This window comes from Peromyscus californicus, unplaced genomic scaffold, assembly GCF_007827085.1.
Source record: "Peromyscus californicus insignis strain IS unplaced genomic scaffold, ASM782708v3 Scaffold_6__1_contigs__length_162567912, whole genome shotgun sequence".
Taxonomy (NCBI): Eukaryota; Metazoa; Chordata; class Mammalia; order Rodentia; family Cricetidae; genus Peromyscus; species Peromyscus californicus.
Window position 1 is genome coordinate 985,570 of NW_026294584.1, and position 19,867 is coordinate 1,005,436.

Below are 19,867 nucleotides of genomic sequence, written 5' to 3' on the forward strand. Positions count from 1 at the left end.
TGTAATATGATTAGTTATGTTGATGTTTGTAACTGAGGTTTATTCATTTCCATACTTATGACAGTGTTGAATGAATTATGTGACAAAATCTATAATTTATGTATGGCTTGTTGATGACCATTTGGTTTTTCTTTTTTTTCTTTCCTTTTTACATGCTTTTGGTGTTTATTTGTAAGAATTTCTTTAGCATCTATAACTACAGAAAGCAGAAGAATTTAGTACATGAAAATGTTCCATTTATTTTTATTTATATATTTTTGTGTGTGTATGGGTGTGTGTTTATGGTTTGTATGTATGGTATATGTTTGTGTGTGCATGGATGTACATGTGTGTGGGCCTGTGTGTATAGGCAGAGGCTAGAGAAGGGTGGTGGTTGCCACTCTGTCCCTTTGACGTAGGGTCTCTCACTGAACCTGGAGTTAGGCCAGTGATCTTCTTGTCTCCATAGAACTGGGGTCACAGCTGTGTGGAGTCACGCCTGTTTTTTAATATGGGTTCTGGGGATTTAAAAAATTCATTCATTTATTTTTACATACATTTGTTTAGATATGATATGTGTACGTGTGAGTGTGAGTGTGAGTGTGTGTGTGTGTGTGTGTGTGTGTGTGTGTGTGTGTGTGTGTGTGTGTCGGGGGTATGTGTAGTCCATGGCATGCCTGTGGAGGTCAGAGGACACTTGGGTACTGGTCCTTGCGTTTCACCTCGTTGTTTACCACTGTCCTGTGTGCTCAAGACTAGCTGGTTTGTGAGCTTCTGGGGGACTCTCCTGCCTCTGTCCCCAATCTCACCTCTGGATTACAGATATGTGTCACCATGTCTGGCTTTCATGTGGGTTCTGGTAATCTGAACTCAAGTTCAGGCTGGATACCATCAGCCCTTTGACCTGGCTGAGCCATCTCCCCAGCTCCAGATCTTCAATATTATAAGCTAATGCCACTGGTGCTTGGTGTGGTCAGACTTTTAATTTATGCTAATCATATGATACTATTATTTTATACATGTAATTCATATTTTGGTTACTAAGGAGGAGTTATCATGGGTGATTGTCTGGTATGATTGATGTGTTTGGATTGTATAAACTTTTGCTGTCTGCACATGTCCCTCCCCATGATGCTCAATCAATGCATAGGCATAAGATGGTAAATGGGGGTTATTCCCTGAGTTCATTCAGAGGACACAGTTGGCATTTTTATGCATGTGCTCCAAACCAGTTTCATCAAATTGCCTCCCAGGCTCCCATACCTAGATTTGTTCTGTAGTATGTTAGAATGGAAACTGATCACAAAATGGGAGTTATTAATGGTTGTTAGGGGAGGGGACATTTATTCCATTGTTTTGAGTGGGGTACATGTGCAGCTTTATGCACATGAGGTACCTATGTTGTTGGGTGCACTATCAGAATCTTAAAGGATGCCATTTTTATTTTTTTTAGTGCCTAAACTATGGCTACTTTATATTCACTATCTGGCAATTCCAGCTTCTAAAACCTTTGGGGCAATACACCTGTTGTTAGTTATTTCTACCAATTATTTCTTATGATTTATTGGTATATTTAGCAATTTTAAAATCATGAGTGCATATCTTGCTGAGGTTAGTTGGTAAAATTTATGTTACAGGTAATTTCTCCCATGTTCAATACTTTTGTCACTGTGCCAACTGTCTGAAACAAACAACTTAAAAGGAAGAAAGATTTATTCTGCCTCAGATTTCAGAGGTTTTAGGCTATGGTCAGCTGCACTCCATTGTTTCTAGGCCACAGAAAGGCAGAAGCTCATGCCAGGGAACATATGGTGGAGACAAACTGTTTACCTCAGAAGGCCAAGAGCAGGAGACTTGGAGAGGAAGTTTCCTGGAACAAGATAGTGCCTTTAAAGACATTCTGCCAGTGATGCACTTTCTGTAATAGTCCATTCAGCCATAAGACCATAAATGGATCAATTCATTTCTGGCTTAAAGATTTTCCCGGGTCACCCTTCCTAAGGTTGCATTGTCTTCAAGTATCCCGGCTTACAATGGAACCGTTAGATTTAGCTCTCCTATTCCCAATGGTCCAAGACTTAATCTTCCATTCCATGATCTGATACACAGATTTATCTTTGGTTTTTGCATTTGTTTATACTTCACACTCAGATGTAAGCCCTCTTTTTTCTCTGCCATTCTTAGTCTTTAGTGTTCTTCTTACTTCCTTGCAAGCTAAGCCATGTATTAAAAATAAACTCATGGCAACTTATCCGAGTCCCTTCAAGGGTGTTGAGTTTAATTTTGTCTTAGAGCCTTTAGACCATGGGTCTGTTTGCCTGGCACCCTTTCTTTTGTTCACATGGCTAAGTTTGTATTACTGAGCTTTCACTTTAAATGAGGCTTTTCCTTACAGCACTTACATAGCTCTGTCATGTCACCCTGTTTTGGTTCTTTCAGGGCATCTCTTTGAGATAGTCTTTATCATTTATTGTCTGAATTCTATTAGAGCACAAAACCTGTGAGAGCAGGAACTTTGTGGGCATCGTTCTCTTCTTCTGGTTAAAATAGCTCTTGGCATACATAGCTGTTTATCCCTTTGGACAGACAGGTCCTGGTCTCTTCAGGGCCCCATTGTTCCAGGCTTTCCTGTTATCTTCCCTGTGAGAGCCCACAGAAGTTTCCTTGTGAGATCTGAGTTTGCCTGACACAGCAGAGCTGCATACGGGGATGATGTGACCATGGGCAAGGTTGCCAGGTGGTTGGAGGGTCTACACTTGGCTGTGCCTGGGGGGAGGTTTTTTTTGCTCCTCCCCTTGGCATTCCTTTAAAAGCCCTTTGGCAGAGACAGTCAGGGCCCGATGGATAAGGATCCAGGCCCTCCCAAGGCTATTATGTGTTTCTGTCTGTCTCTCTTTAGCTATTTTTCTATCTAATATTTCCTGCTGCTCCTGCTCCAGAGTACCCTGGGGGAAAAGTGGGGGTGGGATGGCCCCCACAGATGGCATCAGTAAACATGGACAAGACAAAGACAAAAAGGAAAAAAAAAACAACGAGTACTTGGTGAAAGTGGGAGTTAGTTAGGCCCTGCAAGAAAGCAGTTGGATCTGTTGGGTTTTGTAGTGAAAAGAGAAAAAAGAGGCGGGGGGTTTATCCTTGGGAGAAAAAGAAAAAGAAAAAAGTGACTGGAAGGGATGTCCAAAAGAAGGCTGCAGCATACAACCTTCTCTGTCAAGGTTTCTTTCTTTCTCTCTCTTCTAACTTCTATTTATAAAAATTAAGGAAGGTAGAGTGTAGTAATACAGTGTAGAAAAAACTTAGAAAAGTAGACTGTAGGAATACAGCATAAATAAAATTAGGGTAAAGTAGGATACGATAAGCAACTAGACATAGAAACTATGTCCTTGATTTTCCAACTATGGAGCTATGAATGCAAAATCCTGGGGAAGAATCAGAAAAAAAAAAATCTATCAAAGAGAAGAAATGGGGAGACAAAGATTCCAGTGGGAGCTTTTGGCCTGGGGACAGCAAAAATGCCAAGTCCCAGCAGCTGGGGAAATAATTTTCCCTGAGGCAAAGGCAAGTGAAGTAAAACTTTTCACTCTGCAGACATTGCCACTGTATGGAAACACTGTACCATCAGAATTAGTTTCCTCTTGGCCATGAAGCCAAAGTTTAGAGAACAGAAGCCTTGGGAAAATGTGGTGGTCTTTCTCTCTCAAAAACTAAATGCTTTCTTGGGAAAAACTTAATCTCTCTCTAAAAAACTAAAAGCCTTTCTGAACTTTCTTTCCCAGATTTCTTTCTGTAAGGACAAAATTAGATCCACCTGGATCTCTATGGGAAAATCACCTGCAGTTCTAAGAAAAAAAAAAAAATGACCTCTTGGAACTAGACAAATTTTCTCTGCTAGCACTGTCTCTTTCAAGCTGAAGGGAGGGGCTGCTGGTGCAGAGGAAGCAGAAGCTGAGCTTGGCTTGGGCATCAGATTCAGTGTCAGGAACTCTATCTGGGGGAGGATCCGAGACAGCACAGGACAGAGAAGGGACAGATTGCTCCCCCAAAGGTGCAGGACTTGGAGAACGTGCTAGCATGAAAAAGCAGGGTCTTAGTTCCAAGTAGTAGCTGCAATGGCAGCATGGGAAAAGCTGAGGTAGAATCAGCGAGAAAAGCCCCTACCTCCAGAAGCAGTTAGCAGAGGAACTGATACCATAGCAGAAGTATCTGAAGCTCTGAATCTGGGGAGAAGAAACAAGCAGGACGAGATAAAGATCTAATATGAAAAAAGTCTCTCTGAAAGGGCTGTGAAAAAGCCTTATCTTAAATACTTTCATTCCCTCACTGACCAGATAAGGTGGAGGAGTGAGCTAGCCCTGAGGGGATTTTGCTTTTGGTACTAAAACGCCAGTCTGAGTGCATGCAGGCAGGTATGACCGTTCTGGAACAGTGTCAGGAAAAAAATACATCAAGCAACGCCAGCTCAGGGAGAACAGAAATCTCCTGATCTCCTGTGGTGAAAAAGCAAAAAGCTTGACTCAAACCCACCCCTCATCCCCACCCTTCCCGTGCTGAAAGCAGAAACTTGTCTTTAACTGTGTAAAGGGAAATGGAAATGGTGGACCCGAGAGGCCCTATGGGAAAGGTAGTTTGTAGCATGCCAATATAGAGAAAGGCAGCTTGGGAAATGAAGTCTGAAACATAGGGATGCTATAGAGAAAGGCATCCTGGGAAATGTAGTTCATAGAAGCAAGACAGCACAGGCAACTGGTATGGAGAAAAGGCAGACAAACTGGGACAAAAACTTTCAAACGCTCATCTTAAAACATTGCTTTCTTCCAAGCGCTGCTAAAAAGCTTGGCTAAACCTCCATAAAAACAAGAAACAGGTGATCAAAAGCTTGCCTCTCAGGAGACATTTAAAATACTGTTTATCAACAAGCCACTTTGAAACCCTTAAAGCAAAGGAAAGCGATTTCTACACTGGGAAATTAGATATGGGAAGGACAAATGAGAATAATCAGAAATTCTGCAGGAGTGATTCTTTTGCAAATCTAATAGGGGAACAAGGAAACATACATTCAGTAACAAATGATTGAGTTATAGATGGGGATCAAATTCCAGAAAATCTAGCTGTCTTACTAAAAGCTGAAAAGCTACAACTACAGTCTGAATTAAATAACTGATGGTTAGAGTATGTCACAGCTGCTAATAAAAATAACATCAGGGTTTGAGAAGCTAATGAAGTGACAACACTAAATCATGAAAATGTTCTTCCTCGGAGTACGCTAATGAAGGATGCATTTCATGAAACATCTATGTTCTTGACTCCTTTGAACAGTAGCAGTTTTGGTGAACAAATAACCTTGCCAGAAATAAAAATCTATCAGAAACATCAGCATTGTTGAAAGAACTCTCATGGATGATACAGTTTTAAAAAATTAAGGGAGGGATGATAATTGTCTGAGAGTTTGGTAAGGATTGTAGAACAGGGGAAAGTCAGCTCCAATGATATTCTTATAGAAGAACTGGAATGAAAGTGGCTGAATTAGTGTTTCTGACATTAAGATTCCATCTCAAAGTTCTGGGGAAGGCAGGAGACTTAGAGGGCCCTCAGACTGCTGAGGAGTTTGGAATGGAGGTTTTGTCACTGCTTAATACAAACTGAAAGGAAACGGAACTCAGAACTGCACTGCTTTTGATCAGCAGTGAATTGATAGAGGCTCCTTTGAGAAAGTGCCTATATTGCCTAATAGCTGCTCAGAGTGTTTTTTATATGGTAGTTTCACCTTTCCCTAAACAGGTTTTTTTTTTTTTTAATAGTAGTTGGGTGAAGTTAGCAATGACTGTCTGAATTGTGGTGATCAGGGGAGCTGTGATAAGCTTGGGAAAAATGGCAGTCCCTAGCTAAGAAGCCATCTTAGGGTACTTCTCTGCTGGTTTTGGAATGGCTGAGAGAACCTGGCGGGAAAGGTGACTGGGGAAAAATAGCTTTATCCCAAGGATTACAGCCTTAACAATGATACTGTATTGGACAAAGAACTACCCATAAGGGCAATGAAGTCACTTAGATATACATTAAGCTTTCAAGGCAAGCAGTCTGGCAGGGGAACTACTGAATAATGCAGGTTTGGAACCCCACTCCCACTTAGACAATCATGGAAAGCTGACTGTTGTAGAGTTACCAGCTGAGCAATTCAGAAACAGAATGCCCTTAGGAGGTTTTTCTCCTCATTCTCTTTTCTTCCTTTTTGGGTTTGATAACTAACAGTTTACTCTTATTCCTACTTTCTAAATGAAGTCCAAAGAAAATTACTCTCTGTCTTGTTGGAAGATAATGTAACATCTCTTCTAAATGTTAAGTAATCTTTTCTAAATCTCTTCTAGGTGTTAAGAAATCTCTTTTAGGTGTTTGCTGAGTTAGATATTTGCTAGTGGTTGTAGCCCTATAGAGAGGCTTAAATATAAGTTGGGTCTGCTAAGAGAGTCTTTCTAGTGTAAGCTAGTTCTATTAAGAGAGTCTTTCTAATAGTTCTTATCAATATAAGTTTGTAAAATAGATCTATAGAGTTTCCTTATGAATATAAGCTTATAAGAGGAATAAATAAGTATATGTTGAATGTGAATTTTGTAAGAAGTATAAGTGTTGAATGTAAGTCTAAATGTTTAATGCAAGTTTGTAAAATGTAAATATGTACAGTGATAATAGTAAATACGTATATTGATGATAGGTCAGTTAAGGGAGTTGTAAATATGTATAGTAGTGTTCAGAATTATGTTGGTACTAATGAACCAGAGCTGGATAAAAAGCTAAGGAAATCTTTAAGTTTGATGTAGTTTATCTGATGTGGATTGCATCAAGAGTTTTTAAGAAAGGATTTGGCATAGCAGGGCTGTTATAGACATCTTAAAACCCATTCCAATAAAGATATACCATTTTTATCATCCTTTACTCCTTTATTGGGGGTGTGGCAGCTATGGAGATCACTGTGGATGTTTGTAAGCTTGGGAAACATGGGCAGAACTGAGATAAGCTCAGTATCCCCTCCTGATAGAGGCTGAGTACACAGGAAGACAGATCTTAGTCTACCTAAGAGGCTTGAGGGGCTCGTTAAAAAATTAAAAGGGACTAGGCTTCTGGATAAGCGAGACAGTTGTTTAGCTTGAAATGTTTAGGGGGCCCACAGGTAGTGGGAACAGGACCTGTCCCTAGTGCATGAGCTGGCTTTTTGAAACCTAGTGCCTATGGTGAGACACTTTGCGCAGCCTTGGTGCAGGGAGGAGGAGCTTGGACCTGCCTCAACTGAATGTACCAGGCTCTGCTGACTCCCCATGGGAGACCTTGCTTTGGAGAGGGTGGGAGTGGGGTGGGGTGGGGAGGAAGGCTGGGGAGTGGGAGGAGGGAAGACAGGGGAATCCGTGGTTGATATGTAAAATGAATAGAAAATCTCTTAATAAAAAAAGGAGAAAAAAATTAAGAGGGGGACCTGTGGGAGCCCACAGAAGTTTCCTTGTGAGATCTGAGATCTGACTTTGCCTGACACAGCAGAGCTGCATACGGGGATGATGTGACCATGGGCAAGGTTGCCAGGTGGTCGGAAGGGTCTGCACTTGGCTGTGCTGGGGGGAGGTCTTTTGCTCCTCCCCTTGGCATTCCTTTAAAAGCCCTTTGGCAGAGACAGTCAGGGCCCGATGGATAAGGATTTAGGCCTCCTGAGGCTATTCTATGTTTTCTGTCTGTCTCTAGCTATATTTCTATCTAATATTTCCTGCTGCTCCTGTTCAAGAATACCCTGGGGAAAAGTGGGGGTGGGATGGCTCCCCACACTTCCCAGCATAGCTGGCCTCATTAATCTCCTTATATATGGGGTCTCGGTATGGATCTCACTATGTAGCTCTGGTTAGCCTGAACTCATTACATAGACACCTTGGCCTCAAACTCACATAGACATGCCTACTTTCTACCCTCTAAGTGTTGGGCTTAAAGATGTGTGCCAGCCACCCAGATTTCTTTTATTCTTTCTTTTTTTAAGATTTATTTATTCTTATTTTATGTGTATAGATGTTTTGCCTACGTGGATGCCTGTTTACCTGGTGCCTGTGGGGTTAGAAGAAAGTGTCAAATCCCCTGGAACTGGAATTACAGATTGTGAGCTATCATGTTGGTGTTAGGAACCAAAACTGGGTCTCCTGGAAGAGGAGTCAATGCTCTTCACCACTGAGCCGTCTCTCCAGCTCCTTTTTTGTTTTTAGTGTCATACATAGTAGGAAGTGGGAAGAGGAGGAAGGAACATACATTGAATATCTCCTACCTGTCAAGCACAACATTCTGATTCATTTTATATATTCACGACAATACTATATGACTGAATATTATTTATATTCATGTTGTAGATGAAAAAACAAAGGTTCAGAGTTTTATGGGGTAATATAATAAACCAGTATCTGGGATTGAAATACACCTGGATAATACATACCCTGTATGAAGTGTTGTGGAAGGCCTGGCTGCTCATGTCTGAGGTACAAGAGTAGAGATTGAATAATTGGATACTTCAGGAAAGCATTATTTGAGCAGCTTAGCTACTTATTTAGTTGACAGTTTCACTGGACCCAGTGGAAGTATGTCTATATTGGGTAGAAGAGGGAGGCCTTGGAGATGATGATCACGTCCTATACATGAGCGCCATGAATATCTAATCAGCTTCTGTTATTGGCAACATTATGGAATGCAAGGAGAGTTTCTGAAAATTGTTACTTCAATCGAACCATTAATTCACACTGGTGTGGTAGTTTGGATTTGAAATGTCCCTTGTAGGCTCACATGTTCCAACACTTGGTCTCCAGCTGTTGCCAACATCTGGAAGTTTGTGGAACCTTTAGGAGGTGGAGATTTGCTAGAGGAAGTGAGTCATGACAGGCCATGAGGTTCTGTATTGTGGCTCTACTTCCTTTCTGCTCTCTGCTTCCTGAGTGTGGATACAACATGACCAGCAGCTTCTTGTCCCGTTGCTGTGACTAACTTTTCATCACTGACTGTGCTCCTTCTTAAATTGTAAGCCAAAATAAAACTGCACTCCCTTAAGGTGTTGTTTGCCAAGTATTTATCGTAGCAATGAGAGATAAATAATACGCTGGACTACTGGGCAGAAAGGGAAATGAATGAGTACACGCTGCCAAGTATTTTTTTTTTTAAGTAATAAAATCTTATTTTTATTTTTTACTGAAATTCAGATATTCCAACAAATTTCTTTACATTTCCTGGACCTTAAAAAAATTGCACACAACTTTTGGACATAATGTAAAACAGAATGAGAAAGGGTTTTTTTTTTTAAGGTAAAAACATATTTCTTATACTTAACATTTAGTGATTTACATGTGTATTATCTATGTACAAATGGTATATCATCAATGATCCATCTTCATAGCACTGTGGTATGCTAAATTACACTTGGGTTTTATGGCAAAAACTTATTAAAGACATTTGCATGTGGAGAGGAAGAACATTTCATTTTTAAAAACATTACTGCTAGTGATGTAGGACCCCAGACAGAACCATAATTTACATAGGTTAGAGGAATCTAATACCTTCTGTTTTTAGTGTAGATATAGAGATGCCTCCCCTTAAATAAAAATGAATTTTTAAAAAGTTGTGTGTAGTTTGAGGCAGGCCTGGCCTGCAGAGTGAGTTCCGGGATAGCTAGGGCTATACAGAGAAACCCTGTCTTGAAAAATGAAACAAAACAAAAGTTGTGTGTAATTAAATTTAGTTAGTAGGGTATTCTGAATGCATCAGGACAATTACTACTTTTTAAGCAACAAATAGCCCCCAGAAGGACTATAGTTATATTATAGTTATAGAGACTAAGTGTTCCCTTAATATAGCTCCTTATGAAAGCCACACCTCTGTGAACTGGGTTTACTTACTTGAGCACTTGAGTGTACCTGTAATATACTTTTAGCCATTTGAAACATTTGGTTCATGGTGAAAACATGGCTAAAAATATGAATGTGGCCTTGTGCAAGCACAGGAGAAGGCAACCCTGATTGTTTGTTAGGCTCCATCTGATGATCTGGTGACAGATGCTAATTCAACCCTATTCTGAGCCTGTGAGTGAAGACATTCTATATGTGTGTGTTTTCTGCTCAGGTGTATAGTGTGGGCTGACTTCCACTGAGCCCCCTACATGTGCACTTCAGCTTGTGTTTATCCTTAGACAATGGATTACTTCAATATTAAATGTTTCTCTGTTGTTGGATTTAGGCAAGAGATGTTATGAGGGCAATGGTTAGGGGATCCTGGGAGGAAAAGATCCTTTGAAGACAGCTGGCTAGTTGTAACTACTACCAAGGATTGGCTAACCAAAAGAAATAAACAAGACATGAGAATTTTTAAAATCATTAATAAACAAAAGGTGATTTATTCCTATCAAGTTCCTTTGACATGTATAAGTATATAGTTATTTACTTCTAAGGCTATAAAGTTTTTATTTATTTTGTTAGTACCACTTACTACCATTTAGAAGTAGATTTAATGGAATAATTTCTTTTATCAAAACAAAAATGAGTATATGTCAGTAAAGGAAATAAAGGATATGGATTTCTAATGACATATGGAATAAAGAAATAGAACCCTCATATTTTAGATATCTATTTATAAAGTATATTAAATTCCTATGCATATACTAGGGGGAATTAGAAAAAGTGTTTATTTGATAGCAGCCTATATATTACACGAGAGACAATCCAAGTGAAAATAAACTTTCTATATTGTTCAGAGTTCCTTGATGATGTTTCATCAATGACAGGGAAATCTATGTTGCTTGGGAACCTATGATGTAGTGGTGTACTTCCTATGATTCACAGTTTTGATGGAGTGGTAGCACATGGCAGAAACATTTCCTTGGTGATAACTCGTACAGACAGATTAAACTGAACACACACTTGGTAAGAACACTCTTAATAATCAAGTGGTGTAACTAATTGCACAGTGAAATGAGTGGACAGTAGCGATGAGGAACTAAAGATCAGAGGCATTCCTCAATAAATGACACTTGATCAGTCTCTTGGCTTCTGAGACAGGAATAATCTAGAACTAACTGCCCCTTTGTTTTTTTTAATAGTATTGAAAGATTAAAGCTTTTTTGTTTTCGGTTTGATTTAAAAAGGACAGTTTATAAACCTCAGTACATATATATTTTACACATCAATTCTAGCACGTTTGTGTTCTTCTTTCTTAAACTATTTCCTGAATATGATTTTCATGAATGCTATCTGATCTTATTTAATGACAGTTTCCAATGAGCTGGTGTTTAATCCGTGATCATAGCTCCTCCCAGAAAATCACTTGCAGCTCTGCAGATCTAGAATCAGAAGGTGCTTTGACGAGTGGATGTTTCACTTTTGTGCATATTCGTCTCTGGACTCTGATCTCTCCCAAGTGTCTTCCTTCTTGATGTTGATGTACAAAGCTGTTTGTTTAGCTGTTATTTGACTTGTTTTGTGCTCATTCTAGAGAATATTGGCTTAGCAGAACTGTAAAGAGGAGGGGCAGGAGAGAGAGAAAGGGATGGGGAAAGAGAAAAAACACATCATTTTCTGATAGCAAGATTTTCACATATTCGTCATGGGACAATGATACCACAACAGGGCCTAGGCAGAGGGCTTCCTTAGCATGCACAGCAGTGGTGGTGCATGCCTGTCATTCTAGCACTTAGGCAGTGGAGGGAAGAAGATCTGAAATTCAAGCTCATCCTTAGGTTCATAGCAAGTTTGAGGCTAGCCTTGGCTGCATGAGGTCATGTCTCAAAAACAGAATACCCTTCTCATGCCAACATACCACTCAAATGCACTTTGGATTTATTACCAAAGACTTGGTGCAATCTATTCCATTATATACACAGTACAGTATTCTCAACAGGGGACTTCAGAAAATCCAAATATCCATCTGAGTTGAGACTGTAGGCTGCTTCAAAGAAGTGAGGAAGAACACAGAACTATCCCAAGCATCACTATCTTGCCTGGCATAGGAAAGGTTTTCTATGTTTCAGTTGTTTTCCTTTTCTTTCTGTTTTATTTATTCTACATGATGCTGTGACAGGTGCAAAAAATGACTATATATGAATCACTCACAAATCCAATCACCTTTAAATACCAATTGTTTTGTTCCCATGTTTCTTTATATTTCTTATGCAAATGTGCTCTTATTTTATAAGGTTGGAATCACAGTACAGATGACACTGTTTAACATTTTAACATTACATTAAACAGTCTATATCATTATATTAGCTCCTAATGGCTGTATAAGATTTCATTCTACTTTTTTTCAAAAGATGCTTGCTGCCAAGCCTGACAACTTTATAATTTATTTATTTTTTATTTTTATGTACATTGGTGTTTTGCCTGCATGTGTTCCTGTATTTGGGTATTGGATCCCCTGGAGCAGGAGTTATAGACTGTAGCTAGAGTTTTCCTGCCTGGCCCACAGTCAGGACAAATCTCTGACACCCATCAGTCCCACAGCCACTCAGACCCAACCAAGTAAACACAGAGACTTATATTGGTTACAAACTGTATGGCCATGGCAGGCTTCTTGCTAACTGTTCTTACAGCTTAAATTAATCCATTTCCATTAATCTATACCTTGCCACATGGCTCGTGGCTTACCGGCATCTTCACCTGCTGTTTCTCATCGTGGCGGCTGGCAGTGTCTCTCTGACTCAGCCTTCCACTTGCCAGCTTTATTCTCCTCCTTGTCCTGCCTACACTTCCTGCCTAGCCAATGGCCAATCAGTGTTTTATTTATTGACTAATTAGCAACACATTTGCCATACAGAACATCCCACAGCAATAGACAGTGGTGAGCTGCCATGTGGGTGCTGGGAATAGAACCTAGGTCCTCTGGAAGATCAGACAGCGCTCTTAACCACTGAGCCATCTCTCCAGTCCCCTGCCATTCTACTTTCATTTCTTTACATCCATGTTCAACATTCCATTCTCCACTATTCCACTATTTTCAGATCTCCAAGCAGATTTTGATTTCTTTCATCTTAGGGGATGATGTTTGTTGAGATCACAGGGTCTCACTATGTAGTCCAGACTGGTCTCAAACTCATAATCATTTTGCTTCAGTTTTCTGAATTCTGGAATTTCAGATGGTCACCTGCACAACCAGCTGGCATAGATTTTTATTTGTTTGTTATTATAAACAGTGGACCTTTTTGCATCTAGACATCTTTGTTCTTTAGGAAAGAGTCTTAGGGAGTGGATGCTGTTCACTTTCTCCAATAAATTGAAGACTATACTTGTGTTGCCATAACTAGACCCTCAATTGTATGGTCAGCCCTTTGCTTGGGTTGATTATCATAGACTTTGGCTCAAAGATACTGTATAGAATGGGGGTTAGGGTCTGTGGACTAACTGGCTGTGGTGTGTCAAAGGCCACAACCTGCTCGGTGTTGCAACACAGTACTTTAGAAATGCTGCTGAAAGATTCTGCTGTTATCTGCAGGGCTTCCTCCCTCAACTTCTACCACCCTTAAGACATCTTGGTCAAAGTATGATCTTAATGAACTTGTCTCAGTAAGACAATTTGGTAACTTTAATGTACCCAGAGCACACAAATTATAATTGAAATATGTTCATGTTATAATGATGACAATTTTGTGAGACTGAGTCATGGTGGCAGAAACCCTACAGAAAGGAATGCTATCTTTAGAAAGTGTTAAAATTATACAAGGAATGGTGGGTTTTATACAGTGCTGTACACGGTCCTGAACTTCAAATGGCCTGCTGTGCCACCTTGAGCAGAGCCCAGAGTCTAGGTTTGTGGGTCCAGGGTTCTACTAGGTTTGGATGCCTTACTCTAAAGATCTTATTATTTAAAGTCCACATAGATGAATGCCTGAGTTTTCCAGTTGGATTATGTCAAGTGCTAGCCAAGGATGGGAGAAAAGGAAACATAGGAAGTACAATATGGAAATGGGTGTCTAAAAGAGGGTTGTGGGGGCTTGAGAAATGGCTCAGGGGTTAAGAACACTGGCTACTCTTCCAGAGGACCAGGGTTTGATTCTCAGCACCCACATGGCAGTGGGTAGCCATCTGTAACTCTAGCCCCAGGGGACCTGATGCTCTCTCTTCTGGCCTCCATGGGCACCTGGCATGAATGTGAGGTACAGACATATATGCAGGCAAAAATAACCATATACATAAAATAAAAAATGTTTTGGGTAGTGCATGCTTTGAATCTCAACACTTGGGAGGAGAGGCAGGTGGTTTTCTGGATTTAGGGCCAACCTGTCTATAGAGTGAGTTCCAGGACAGCCAGGGCTACACAGAGAAACCCTGTCTCAAAAAACAAAACAAACAAACAAACAATAAACAAAAACAAAAAGAAAAAGGAAAAAGGGGGAAAAAAGTTTAAAAAGCAGTTAGCCACATGGAGGGGATGATAGCACACCAAAGTGCTGGGAGTTCTGCTTGTATGTGATGAACAAGAGCTAGAAGATTCACTCCCCCCCCCCCCATTTTGATGGTCTTAAAGACACCAACCACTGTAGAGAAGCATGCTTTCCTCTGAGTCATTTGTGAATAACCATGAACTAGATACCATTTGTTTCTTTTCCTTTAGCTCTAAGCTGCTGAGATTGGCTTTATGTTTACAGCATCATGGGATGAAGCAAAAATATGAGGTTATCAGGGAGGAAGTGGGCTGGGCAAGATGCAATCTCAGTGGACTGGACTGGGAGAAATGGGTGTTGGAAAGGATTTTGATCATCCCTCAGAGCAGTATGCTCATACCCAGAAGAGAAGGGAGCTGCTTGCAGGGTAGGTGTCTCTTTGTGAAGATCCTGAGCCTTCTTGTGGGAACAGACACTTGTGGTTAATCTTATAAGAGCCACATGGCCATCTCCTCACTATCTGGGCCCATATCCTAGGGCCTAGCTAGGACAGATTATTGGTCAACTAGTCTTTGATCTCCTTTTTCTTGGGTCACCTATGGCTTTCACTTGGCTAAATCTCTCACTGGTTCACTATCAACCACTCAAGTTTTTTCTCCTAAATGGTCTGTTTTTTTTTTGGTTTTTTGTTTCCCTTTACTTTGATGAACAGTGGGTCTCCTCACCTAGGGTATCAAGGAGCTGAGGAATGAATGGGAAAATTATGGTAGGAAGCCAGTGAGTTGGGTTTCTATTGGGACAAAGCAAGTTCAATGCCTAAATTTCAAATGTATTCTGTAATCTGAGGTTGACTCATGTCAGTCAAGGGTAGGACGTCCTCACATTTTGTATATCAGGTGTTCTACTTGCCCATCCTTGGTCCTGGCCTTGCATTTCTCTGCAGGTTGCTCATTATAAGATTTTCTGAGCATGTTTGCCTGAGTCTAAATTACTTATGCCTGGTATTTTTTCTTTCTAGTGCACGACACCACCATGCAATGACAACCTCAAGGCATGTGAGAGTTCTGTAGATCACTTGGCTGAAAATTGTAGCTAGAGTTTTCCTGCCTGGCCCACAGTCAGGACAAATCTCTCTCACCTGCCAGTCCCTCACCTGCCAGTCCCACAGACGCTCAGACCCGACCAAGTAAACACAGAGACTTATATTGGTTACAAACTGTATGGCTGTGGCAGGCTTCTTGCTAACTGTTCTTATAGCTTAAATTAATTCATTTCCATAAATCTATACCTTGCCACATGGCTCATGGCTTACCGGCATCTTCACATGCTGTTTGTCATCTTGGCAGCTGGCAGTGTCTCTCTGACTCAGCCTTCCACTTGCCAGCTTTATTCTCCTCCTTGTCCTGCCTACACTTCCTGCCTAGCCAATGGCCAATCAGTGTTTTATTTATTGACTAATCAGCAACACATTTGACATACAGAACATCCCACAGCAGAAAATAACCAGAGTATTGGCTCCAATGGGGCTCAGAACACAAACGAAAGCCACTTTGCTTGGGAAGTGATATTAGAATGTTATTACTCTTGCTCACACCAAGTGCACAGTGGGGCATTCCCACCTGAAAACCTGGCAAAGGCTAGCTCTTCACATAGGTTTGTGAAGGGTGTAGGCAGAAGGGAATAATAAAAGGCAAGGCTTTCCTCTCCTCTTGTGACCGACCATTCCTCCTCCTGTTGTAAGCTTATGAGCTACCAGGACAGTCTGCAGAACTAACTGGGAACCTCAGTATGGCCACACTGTAATCACTGCCTTGTAAAACATTCTGCTCTTTTCAAAGTTTTGCTAACATTTTTCATGCACCATGGATATCACCTACCAGGGAGGTAATTTAAAAGATGTCACACTCTCCCAAGTTTGTACAGAGCAGGGCTGAATAAATAAGTCATTTAATGCTGCTTTACATCTTTGTTCTGTCGGATTTGACCTTGTAACATGTCATGGGCTCTGAGTTGCCCATGTTCCATTGTCAAGGGGCTCTTTGCAAATCCTTTCTGAGGCTGTCATTTGAATCACTGCTCATGAGAGTAGCATGTATAATAGCCACACTGTCCAGGCCATCTAAACAGTACTTTGTTAACTTTTCTACATGTTTACTAATGGCGGAAGGTCTCCCCCCAGTTGCTTCCTGCTGACAGTTCCTATCTACCCTATATAATTAGGGTCTGGAGCTGCCTCAGTCAGGACAGCTAGGAGTGGGAGGAGGGGTGGGTCCTCTGAGTAGTGAGGGAGGCCAGGCTTTTTGGGACAATGGCTAATGAATCCCAATTGTGAAAATGAGTAAGGGTTGCGGATTCCAGACTGCTTTTTCTCATCAACAAGTTTTGCCATTTTCTCCCAATCTAGTGTTTGGAACTATGTCCGCTTCTGACAGGGACCTGTGAGTCCCTTCATCTCTAGGAGGTGGATTACAGTCCCTCATGATCAGTTACAAACTGTCATGTTTTCTCTTTTTCTATTAGCAGAATTTGATCTTTCTGTCAAGGTCTTCTGTGTTCTAATACTCCAGTTCTAAGCCAGCCAGTCTGATCTTTAAATGCTTGCTGAACAAATGGAGGAAAGTAGAAATAGAAGGATCTTTCCATCATTAACAGCCCATTCACTCAGTGCTTTTCATGCCTCAATATGCATGAGACTCACCTGGGTATCCTGTAAAAGTGTGCAGATTTTGATTTGGTATGTCTGGAGCAGGCCTGAGACATTGTATTGCTAATCTCCCAGGTGTAGCTGATGCTGGTGGTCAAGCACCATGCTCTGAGACATGAGGCATTAGACTTAACTCTGCAGGGCAGAATGGACTACACATCTTTGAATTCCCAGCCTACAAAAGGTGCTTGATATAACTTAAAATGTATCTGTTGAGGTGGCACACGCCACCTGTAATCCTAGTACTCTGGAAGCAGGGGCAGGAAGATTTCTGTGTTGGAGGCCAGCCTGGTCTACATGTGAGTTCCAGACCAGCCAAGGCCACATAATGAGAACCTGTCTCTAAACAAACAAACAAACAAACAAAACCAAAACCAAAACCAAACAACAACAAAACCCCCCAAAACCAAAAAAGGTATTTTTGAAGTGCACAGGAATCTACAACGATCTGGTGATGAAAATCTTCACCGACTGGTAGAAACCTGCTGCTTCAGAACTTCTGGAACTTTTGATTCTTTTAATTCCCTCCACATCTACTAATATCCTGAGCCAAGGGAACAAAATGGGTGGGGTGCTCTCTCATCCTGGGTCTACATGGGAAGATTTTTTTTCCCGTCTTCTTTTAACACTAACTTTTCCCCAGTGTATATAGACAGGCATTGAAGAAATGGGCTAAAAGTATATGCCTTGAGACAGTCCTATGACATTTCTTTCTTCCCATAGGTTTATTTTTTTAATTAAAAATATTGCATTTATTTGTTTTCAAGGCTGTGGGTCAGTGCATGCCATGGCATGTATGTACAGGTCAGAGGGCAGCTTGTGGGAGCTGATTCTCTCCTTCCCCATGTGAGTTCTGGGGGTTGAAACTCCACCTTGGAGTTAAGAGCCGTATTTACTGAGCATTTTACCAGCCCCGTCTTCTTTGTACAAATCTGCACTCTTCCTGTCCCTCTTCCTTGTCACATTTCTTTGTCTCCTAACTCTCAATCTGATGTACTGAAGTTAGCACAAGCATAACATGTGCTAAGATGACCTTCTGGCCACTGTGCAAGCACTTTGCTGGGAAGTGGTGAGTCTGGGTCACAGTGGGCTGTTCTGTAAATGTGTGACAATTAGACTTGGGTGCCAGGCACAACGTTTGCTCACATGATCTTTCTCACCAAGTAACTCATGAGAAAGGGTTAACTCATGAAGCTCTTTCTCTTTTTTCTGCATCCACATTAGGGACGTCTGTAAAATCTATTAAAGTGACAAGACAGGTCCACTTACTTGGTAGACCTTCCCTTTGCATACCGAGTGGATTTGTTACTGATATGTGAGTCTAGATGATATTCTCTGTCCAGGTGGAAAGGCTCTCCCTACGAGGTCCACAAGAAAGGCCTAAGGCAGGGTGAGACTATAGAGTTCTTGGCTTTCAGTATGTGTTCAGGTGACCTAATGTGCCCACCTATGTCTACACCAGGCAGCATTAGGCACTCACTTGCTATCTTTGTAAGCCCTTTGCCTTCCCATCTGGTGATCAAACCACAAACACTTCACCATGTCTGTGGCCATCCTTCAGAAATACAAGTGAACCAAACTCAGTTGGGTGTTACCACACATGGAGTTCAAATCTGAATTGGATTGTCTTATAATAAACCCATCTCTGTTGCCATTGAATAGTCAGCCTCACACACCTCCTCTGTACTTCCTTCCTTTATGAGGCTACTAGTTTTCTTTACTGCTCAAACTATTCTTCTGGTCTGTGTTTTTGTTATATCCCTCCTTTCATCTTCTCACCCCAAGTGTAACACCCAGCCACCCACCCACCCACCCACCCACCCACACACACACACACACACAGAGAGACATGCACATATACTTTGTTTCTTTCTCCAAACGGTTCTAATAGTAGCTGGTTGACCTTCTTTGAGACTGTTTCCTGCTTGTCTTAGAGGCATGCTGTTTAGTGGTTTAATGTTTCCAAGCTGAATGATTTCCCTCCTTTTTGTGCTGCCTTCCTTTCAGTTACAAAATAACCTTCTACATGAAGACAAGAGTGGCTTGTTTTGGGTATAAAAGCAATTAACTAACACAGTGACTGGGTAAATTTAGGAAGCAATACATGGTGTAGTCATGTATCTTACTTTAGGACTGACTATTGTCTCTCTTGAGAACTTGAATATAAGTGGTTGTGTCAGTTTGACTATATAAAGAAAATATTTCACCAATTAAAAATGGGGAACAGAAGCCAGGCAGTGGTGGCACATGCCTTTAATCTCAGCACTTGGGAGGCAGAGGCAGGTGGATCTCTGTGAGTTTGAGGCCAGCCTGGTCTACAAATCCAGTTCTAGGACAGCAAGGACTACACAGTGAAACTCTGTCTCCATAAACCAAATATCAAAAATAAAAAGAAGGGGAACAGATTTAAAGAGAGAATTCTCAACGGAGGAAATTCAAAATGGCTGAGAAACACTTAAAGAAATACTCGACATCCTTAGTCATCAGGGAAATACAAATCAAAACTACTTTGAGATCCCATCTTACATCTGTCAGAATGGCTAGAACCAAAAACACAAGTGACAGCTCATGCTGGCAAGGATGTAGGGCAAAGGGAACACTCCTCCACTGCTGGTCTGAGTACAAACTTGTACATCTGCTATGGAAATAAATATGGCAGTTTTTCAGTAAGTTGGGAATTGATCTACCTCAGGATCTAGCTATACCACTCCTGGGCATATACCCAAAGGATGCTCCATCCTACCACGACGACACTTGCTTATCTATGTTCATAGCAGCTTTATTCATAATAGTCAAGAATTGGAAACAACCTA

At 41.0% G+C, this 19,867-nt stretch overlaps 1 protein-coding gene across 9 annotated transcripts in view; it reads right to left on the reverse strand.

Moving 5' to 3' along the window:
• Positions 1 to 19,867, reverse strand: part of Lhfpl3 (LHFPL tetraspan subfamily member 3) — a 634,521-nt gene that overhangs the window by 55,164 nt on the left and 559,490 nt on the right. For 3 of the 9 annotated variants that reach the window (XM_052721823.1, XM_052721821.1, XM_052721820.1), the window contains one exon: positions 9,135 to 11,486. The exons of the other annotated variants lie outside the window; for them this stretch is intronic. Coding sequence is in view for 1 of the 3 variants with exons in the window: in XM_052721820.1 (XP_052577780.1) it covers positions 11,458 to 11,486 (29 nt within the window). In the remaining 2 variants the exon portion in view is untranslated. Of the gene's footprint in view, positions 1 to 9,134; positions 11,487 to 19,867 lie in introns of those variants that run through there. 9 annotated transcript variants of the gene reach the window in all.